At 41.9% G+C, this 9105-nt stretch overlaps 1 protein-coding gene across 1 annotated transcript; it reads right to left on the bottom strand.

Moving 5' to 3' along the window:
- Positions 1-7501: 7501 nt before the first annotated feature.
- On the bottom strand, positions 7502-8287 carry LOC106876264 (protein CFDP2-like). The gene has a single exon (XM_014924754.2). The coding sequence runs from the start codon at positions 8285-8287 to the stop codon at positions 7502-7504; it is 786 nt and encodes a 261-aa protein (XP_014780240.2).
- Between the last annotated feature and the right edge of the window lie 818 nt (positions 8288-9105).

Here is a 9105-nt window from a genome sequence, read left to right as displayed (position 1 = left end):
AGTAAAGGCTCTACTCCCTAGAACGAAAACAAGAAAGATATGCAGTGATATACATCTGGAAAATCCTGGAAGGACTTGTACCAAACTTTGGCATTGAAAGTTACATAAATAGCAGAACGGGCGTCACCGCATAGTGCCAAAAATCCCACTACCGCCATCAAAATTCAGGACCAGATACTGCAACGGCTTGGGTTTCAAGGGCCTCACAGCTCTTCAATATCCTTCCAAAATCCATGGGAGACCTGCATGGTGTGGATATAAGCGTCAGCATGGTGTGGATATAAGCGTCTTCAAACCAAAACTGGATCTTTTCCTGTCAAGGGTTCTTACCTCATGGCAGGAAACACAGATGAGGGCAGCAACATCAAACTCCCTCATTCACCAGATGCCACATATCAGAGGTTTCAAATAATGAAGGTGTAGCACAGCAAACAGAGATGCATCAGCATGACCGCAGCTTTAAAACTGAAACAAGCTAAAGAATGTGTGTGTGTGTGTGTGTGTGTGTGTGTGTGTGTGTGTGTGTGTGTGTGTGTGTATAAGGTGCGTTAAAAAAGAATCCGACTTTATTATTTTTTTCCGCGAAGACTAATGCCGCGTGGGCAAAATCTTTTGGGTGGGAGGTGACACCACCCTTTCTGCACATACGCAAACATTTTCACACGCCGGTATGCCGCGCCAGTTCCCGGCTGTTATACCCCGAGTGCAGACGTGTAGTACACGCTCGTCGGACTTTAGTTTTCATGCAAGATGCCCAAACACATTGAATAGAGACAATAAACCCATGTCTCATTATTAGTGATGATGGTCTTCATGATGTCTGGGTCGTGGTTTGCACAGTCCAGAGTATTTTAAGCGCTTTCCATGCGGAATTACTTCTGCTGTTCCGCCAGCACATTGTGGGCGAATTTTGCTGGTACTCTCCGCATGCACAATTCCTTCGTTAAAATGCAATGCATTGATCCTGTGTGTATTCTCACTTCCTGAGTAACTTTCTGGATTGTTACACGACGGTTTTTCATGATTATTCACCAAACCTCCTCCATCGGCTCCTCGTTTCAGCTTGTGGATGGCCTGCCTGAGCGTGCCTCGCTCTCCACTAAGGTGCGTCCATGTTTGAAGCAGTTGTACCACTCGTTCATCTGAGTTTTGCCCATGGCATCATCCTACCAAACCCTCCGTGTCTTTTGGATAGTTTGAGCGAGAGTATCACCAGGTGTTTGACAAAGCTTGATACAATGCCTTTGCTCGATGCGTTTGGTGAAAACAAAAATCTGATGAGCGCGCATGACACGTCTGTACTCCAGGCATAACAGCCAGAAACTGACTTTGTCTACGGGCCCGAAAATTTCCACTCATGCACATAAAGGGCAGTGTCACCTCACACCCAAAGGATTTTGCTCACGCGGCATTAGTTTTGGCGAGAAAAATAAAGTTGGACACTTTTTGAACGCACCTCGTGTGTGTGTGTGTGTGTGTGTGTGCGTGTGTGTGTTACCTTCCCCCCACTATCACGTGATCCGTGACGGCCTAAGATGGTGTCATTCTTTTTTGCGTTGCCATCGATCGGACTGGTCACAATTTTTTGAGCTTCTCGCTCTTCCCCTCCCGTGTTTATAGTTCTTTAGGACAGTTTTTCATTACCCCTTCCCGTTAACCATTTTTGTCTTGTCTTGCAGCCCTAAGGCTTTTTTTTCTTTTGCTGTATATGTATTATTATCATTTTAATTGTTGTCTTCGTGTGGCCCTAAGCTTTTATTCAGTTTATTGTTTTGTCCCTCGTCCGTCCACTAACGGTCTCGTCTCGAGCCCGTCTCGTTTTGTCATGTTTTGGTCCCATTCCCGGCAAGTTTTCTGCTGGTGCCTCCAGAGTGGAAGCAATATTATCAATAATGGCCGAAATTGCGCTTGACTCTCTGGCCGAAAACTGAAGAAGAGTTTCTGTGTTTTCCGTTCGTCTGTGTATTTAGTATATTTGTATGCCTATTTACTACACGTTTTTAAAATTATATATATATATATATATATATATATATATATATATATATATATATATATACATACACATACAGGTATGTCATATTTTCCGTTGGTTGTCTTTTTATTTAATCCTGATAATATTATTTATGTAACGCACGCACTCAATAAATTTTTACCCCCACCCCCACAGATGGATAGATAGATAGATAGCCAGATAGATAGATAGGTAGGTAGGTAAGCTAGATGTATGCATACAACTGAAATTTGTTTCTTTGTTGGAAAGATAAAATATATAAATGATTAAATGAATACACACACTTATGTACATATCTATCTATCTATCTATCTATCTATCTATCTATCTATCTATCTATCTATCTATCTATCTATCTATCTATCTACCTATCTATCTATCTACTTGTCTGTCATAATTGAAAAATGAAGTAAGGGACATAACTCAAGTGTGTCAGTGACATTAATTTAGGTTAAAGATGCTTATACTTTTTACTTATCACCCTCTTTCTTTTCCTAATACTATTTCAATGATCTCTTGCTTACGATTCAATAAAATACGAAAATTGCTAATGGCCGGTTGATCGCCTTTAAAAATCTATTTGTGCGTAAATCATATGAATATAATAGGTAATGTCAATACATTTCAGCAATTAACCATCACCAGATGGTTCACGCACAGAATAAAAACTGAAAATATTTTTGAAAATTGGAGCAAATTTTTGTGAATTTATAAAAAAATTTCCATCGTCCCAGGTGGGTGGAGTGATATCGCTGTCTTTGAAAAACTCTGATTTAAATAAAGTACTAAGTAGCGTATGAAAAAAAAAAAATACTCATACAACTGAAAGTTCCCTCTTACTCAGAGAACAAAAACGAATAAATGAAAGTCTAATGGTTTTATGAACAACTGCAGAAGTCAAAGAAAAGGGGGAGATAATTTGAAGGAATTAAAAATTAATTTGCATGATTATGGGAAAATTTGATCTTTATTAACAAGCAAGGTGACAGCTACAGAATGTCTCCCTTTTATTAAACCTCATCAACGGAGCACTGTAACATTTTAGCCTACTTGATCTATCGACAAAGGTTTTGCATTAATTAAAAGAGTTGAGAAGTATTTTCGCCAGTCGTAATTTACATAATTAAAAATAATTAAATGAACTAAGGGAAATAACTCAAGTAGGCAAATACTATTTTATTCTAGAGGAACCCCATAACCATTTGATGTTTAAAGATTTGTCTTACAGAAATTTCTTTTATATCTCCTGTCTTGTTTTTTTTACGCATTGTGTAGGTAGAACTATGTAAGATGTTAGAGAAAGAAACCAAGATATTTCTTGCAATATATACATCTAAAACAAAATTTGGATCTTTGTGATTTGACGGGCAACACTTGTTTTCTTAACGAAACACTTTCAAACTTGGGACACTGGTAGAATGTGTCATACAAAACAACTTTTTCTCTTAGCCTTCTTAACAAAAAAATGTACATCGCAAGTTATTTCATGTTAAAGTTGTCGTATTTCTGTAATTTCAACCAATCACTGACGTCTATTCAGCTGAATACAGTCAGTGCTGGCCGGTCATAAAAATGTTATTCCCTGTGACATATTTCATCCGGTTTAATCGTAATTTATACGCATATATTGTTTATATAATAAATTACGCTGTGCGTATCTGTGTGTGTATATTTTTCCCATAACTTCACTCATAACCCTAACCCTAACCCTAACCCTAACCCCAACCCTAACCCTAACTCTAAAACCCGAACCCTAACCCTAAACTAGAGTTTGATTTGAAGAAGATTTGGCTGCTATTTCTAGGAAATTAAGCACTTGGTGGAGGTGCATTAATAATTCTGGTAGCTCCAATAACAAGTGCAGGCAATATTCAAGTATTTTGATGGCTTTTTCCCCTTTGTTTACGAACAGTCTAGTTAATCGGAAATGTCAGAACTAACGGAGATTAATACCATATACACCGTCACAGCAGTTACTGTATTCAACTGAATAGACGTCAGTGATTAGTTGAAATTATCGAAATAAGACAATTTTTAACGTGAAATAACTTCGAATACAAAATTTATTATCTGTTCTATACCACAAAATATACAAGTATACGAAGTTTGAAAGTGTTTCGGTACCAAAAACACTACATAAAAAAATGTTGCCCGTCAAATCACAAAGGTCCCAAAATATTTTCAGGGGCCCTTAAAATACTACTGTGGATCCCAAATTTATTATTTTGTCACGTGGATCCTCAAAAATCTGAAATGAACTCTCAGGGGCCATATGGACCCCGGTTGAGAACCACTGATGTACCTGAAGCACTTCTCAATTGAAATTTACTTCTTTGTTGGTGAGAGAAAATATGTATTAATGGTTAAATGTATACGCACACATGTACATGTTTGTCTGTCTGTTTGCTTGTCTGTCTGTCTGGCTGTCTGCAGCTGTCTGTGTCTGTCTGTCACACGAATATGTGCAGGCGCGCACACATGCACGTATATTTATATACACCATATACATATAGCTGCAAGAATTAAAAAAAGGTCGAATGGGTTATACTTATGCATTCGTGTAAATGAACACAACACAATTAAATATACAATGAGCTAGATACCTATATTTGCATTTTTATACGCATGTATTGAACGCGCGCACACACATACACACACACACACACACACACAGAGAATCCAGCAACATTTCTCATCTTTTCTTTGTTGATGACCCGAAGCCGTGTGAGCCAAGTATTAACCGCATTCAAAAGCAACTGGACCTCATAACACAATTTTCTAAAGAGACTAAAGAAAGAAGTTTGATGGGTTCAAATGTGCATGTGAGATGGTAGAATGTGGGAAACTTGTGCCCTCCTCCAGGACATTAAACATGAATGACCTAAAAATACAGCTTTTAGATTCTGGGGAAAACTACAAGTATCCCAAAAGAACTTCTTTAAGTATGGTTGTTCAAACCCTCAGCTTAAAACTAGCATATTGCCCACACTCCCTTCGTAGGGGCTATCCTCACCCCCATATTGCTCGGGGGTGCCACATCTTCTGATACATGATCAAATGCAAACCAGGCTGATTACATCACAGCAAAATCTAACATTGTCTGAGGCAGATCCAACTGGTTTCCTTGAAGTTTTCCTCATGTCCTAATACATCTCCTGCTGTGGCTGTGTAGTTCTATCCTGGACAAACACTCCCTCTGGCAGGTGCCGCAAATGTAGCGAATACTTTGCCTGGCTGGTTGTAATGTCATAGTTTCTTGTTGACGTCTTTTCTTGTCGCTCCATTTCTCCTCTCTCCCTCTGTCACTCCTTTGTGTTCCCTCTTCTATGGTGCGTCGCCAATCTCCACGGTTGCTGGTAACCGCTTCCCAGTTGCTAATATTGATGTCGCAGGCTTTCATGTCCCTTTTGCAAACATCCTTGTATCGTAAGAACGGTCTTCCCACAGACCTAGTACCCCTAGCAAGCTCTCAGTAGAGTATGTCCTTGGGGATTCTGCCATCTTCCATACGACTAGCATGTCCAAGCCATCTCATACGTCTTTGTGTGAGGAGTGCAAACATGCTTGGTACTTCTGCTTGCTTGAGGACATCTTTGTTGGGGACACGATTCTGCCATTTGATGCCAAGGATTTTCCGGAGGCAGCGCAGGTGAAAGATATTTAGGAGACGCTCTTGGCGTGTGTATGGCGTCCAGGTCTCACTGCTATACAGTAGAGTGCTAAGTATACATGCCTGGTAAATCTTCATTTTTGTGGTCTTGGTCAGCTTATTATTGTCCCACGCCCGTTTGGAGAGTTGGGCCATCACAGCAGCTGCCTTGTCAATGCGTATATTCAGCTCGGAACCTCAAGGGATAGGTTGTAGGTGACGGTAGAGCCAAGATAGGTAAACTTCTCCACCTCCTGTAGTCTGTGGTCTCCAATATGTATGTTTGGGATGTCCGATGTAGCCTGACCCATGATGTTGGTCTTCTTGAGGCTGATAACTAGGCCAAAGTCGTTACATGCTTGCTCAAAGTAGTTTATGAGCCTTTGCAGGGCTTCTGTGTGTGACACCAGAGCGGCATTATCAGCAAAAAGCATCTCCTTGATCAGGACGCTTCTAATTTTGGTCTTGGCACGCAGACGCGAGAGATTGAACAGTTTCCCGTCACTTCTACTGTGCAGAAACAATCCATCATCTGATGTCTCGAAGGCATGTGACAGCAGCAGCGAGAAGAAGATGCCAAATAATGTAGGAGCAAGGACACAGCCTTGCTTTACCCCGTTTTTTTATTTGGAAGGCGGCTGATGTTTAACCATTGTGCTGTATGGTGCCTTGCATATGATCATGGAAAGATTTGATGATCCTCAGCAGCTTTGGTGGACATCCAAGTTTTTGAAGTAGGATGAAGAGGTCTTTTCTACTTACCAAGTCAAAGACCTTTGTCAGATCAGTGAAGACTATATATAATGACATTTTCTGCTCTCTGGACTTCTATTGAAGTTGGCGTATGGAGAATATCATGTCAATAGTTGATCTGCTTCTTCTAAAGCCACACTGTGATTCTGGATAAATTCGAGAAGCAAGCAGTTGTAGCCTGGACAGGATAACACGAGCAAAGGTCTTTCCAACAGTGCGGAGAGGAGGTATTCCACGGTAATTGTTACAATCACCACGGTCACCTTTGTTTTTGTTAAGCGTAATGATGTTAGCATCCCGCATATCCTGAGGGACTGTACCCTCTTCCCAGCACTGACAAAGAAGCTCATGAAGGTGCCGAAGCAGAGCTGTGTTTTTGCCGGCTTTGATGATCTCTGAGGGGATGCCATCTTTTCCCGGAGCCTTGCCATTGGCTAGGGAGTCAATAGCCTTGGTGACCTCCGCTATAGACGGAAGATTGTCAAGTTCGTACATGGCTGGCAAGATCTTGACACCCTCGATTGCAGCCTCAGCGACCGTGGTCTCCTGTGAGTAGAGATCCTGGGAGTACTCCGCCCATCTATCCATTTGCTTGCCTTGGTCCTTGATGAGATCTCCAGTAGTTGATTTCAGAGGGGCTGACTTGGTTGCGGATGGACCGAGGGCCTTCTTCAAACCGGCATACATCCCACGGGTGTCGCTACTGTCAGCAGCTGACTGGATACTCTGACAGATTTCTTGCCAATACCTATTTGCACTGCGTCTGGCAGTCAGTTGGGTCTTATTTCTTGCCTTTCTGAGTTCTTCGATTGACTTTGTAGAAGAATCACTCTTGTATTGCATCAGAGCTGCGCGCTTTGCTTCGATAACTGGTTCCAGCTCCGAGAGCCCAGCATTGAACCAATCTGGGTTTTGTCTTTCACTCATGCCGAAAGTATCTATTGATGTGGTATACAAAACTGCCCTGATATAATTCCACCTACTTCCAGCAGAGGAGGATGGGCAGCTACTGAGGGCAACCTTAATAGAAACAGCAAACATTTTCGCAGTGTAGGGTCCGAGGTTCTGGCAGTGTTAATGCGAGGTCAGCCCATTTTCTTGGAGTGATGGACTTTTTTAGGCAGAATCCTCACCCTGCTTCTTATTAGTGAATGATCTGTGTCACAATCCGCGCTGTGGTAACTACGGGTCAGTTGGACAGAATTCAGAAAGGATCTTCGTGTGATGATGAGATCCAACTGATGCCAGTGGTGAGATCTTGGATGTCTCCAAGATGCCTTGTGGGATGGCTTGTTGGTAAAGGATGTGTTGGTGATGCACAGGTTATGGTATGTGCAAAATCCAAGGAGTCTCTGACCATTGTCGTTCATGTTGCCAGTACCAAAATGTCCGACACAAATGGGCCACGAGTCATGGTCAGATCCCACGCGAGCGTTAGAATCTCCTAGAAAGTAGATGTTTTCGTTGGTTGGTATGTTTCTAATGACACAGTTGAGATCTTTGTAGAACTGGTCATTGGTCTCCTCTGAGCTGTAAAGAGTGGGAGCATAGATGCTCAGTAAATGTACTGAGCCAGATGGGCTCAAGAAGCGCAGAGAGAGGATACGCTCAGTGCCTCCTGATGGTGGTTCCACTGAGGAGAGTAATGAGTTTCTCACTGCAAAGCCAACACTATGCTGACGAAGTTCCTCTGGATCTCTTCCCTGCCAAAAGAAGGTAAAATCCTGTTCTTTGAGTTTGCCGTTTGAGGGGAGTCTTGTCTCCTGCAGTCCAGCAATATCCATGTTGAGCCTCTTTAGTTCGCGGTCAATGATGGCCGTCTTTCTTGTGTCTTCAACCCTGAGTAGGTCATCAAATATGCCAGGGAACATGGTCCTGACATTCCAGCTTGCTAATCGCAGGACTGGTGGTTTCTTGTCTTTTGATTGTTTGCCTGGTGCAGAGGTTTCAGGTCGTTTTTCAAGTCAAACTCTTAGCTCCAAGCACCCAATGAAGCAGGTGGCCTGTGGCGGGTCAGCATCTTATATACCGGGGGCTGCCCAGCTTGAGGTGGACAGTAGCTAACCAATGGGACACGAGGGTCCCTCCCACCGTCAGAGGTAACCCGTAGCGCCCATATCCTACGCCAATCAGAATGGACTTATCACTTGTGACTGCTGTTTTTTCTGCCACTTTTTACAGTAGCACTGAAGTGTCCTCTCCAACTGGATATATATATGAAACGTAAAACACTCTTTCTTTTCTTCCCTGAGCGTCTTTTAATACTTTGATTGTACCACGTCCTTGCGTTGTTGTTTTTTCTTCGTCTTTTTATTAACTATATATATATATATATATATATATATATATATATATATATATATATACACGTACACGTACCCAACACCTACAACCCCACACAAACACGAACACACACATCCTCAAAAAACCGCCTGTTGACCTTTTACCTACACTGTCTATAAGCGTCCACTAACCATTCCTGCTACTAATTTCTTCCACTACGTCATACACACACACACACACACACACACACACACACAAACACACTAACAGATAAACCACCAAACCATGCACGCACACACACACACATACATACATACGCACACACACGTTCTGTTATCACACACACACTCGCAGACTCTCGCGCACGCACAGATATTCATCTCCCTTTTTCACTCTCCTGTCTTAG

This window comes from Octopus bimaculoides, chromosome 2 (genome assembly GCF_046866305.1).
Source record: "Octopus bimaculoides isolate indiv1 chromosome 2, ASM4686630v1, whole genome shotgun sequence".
In the NCBI taxonomy this organism is placed as follows: Eukaryota; Metazoa; Mollusca; class Cephalopoda; order Octopoda; family Octopodidae; genus Octopus; species Octopus bimaculoides.
The sequence above is the reverse complement of the archived record's forward strand: the minus strand, read 5'-3'. Positions and strand labels throughout refer to the sequence as shown.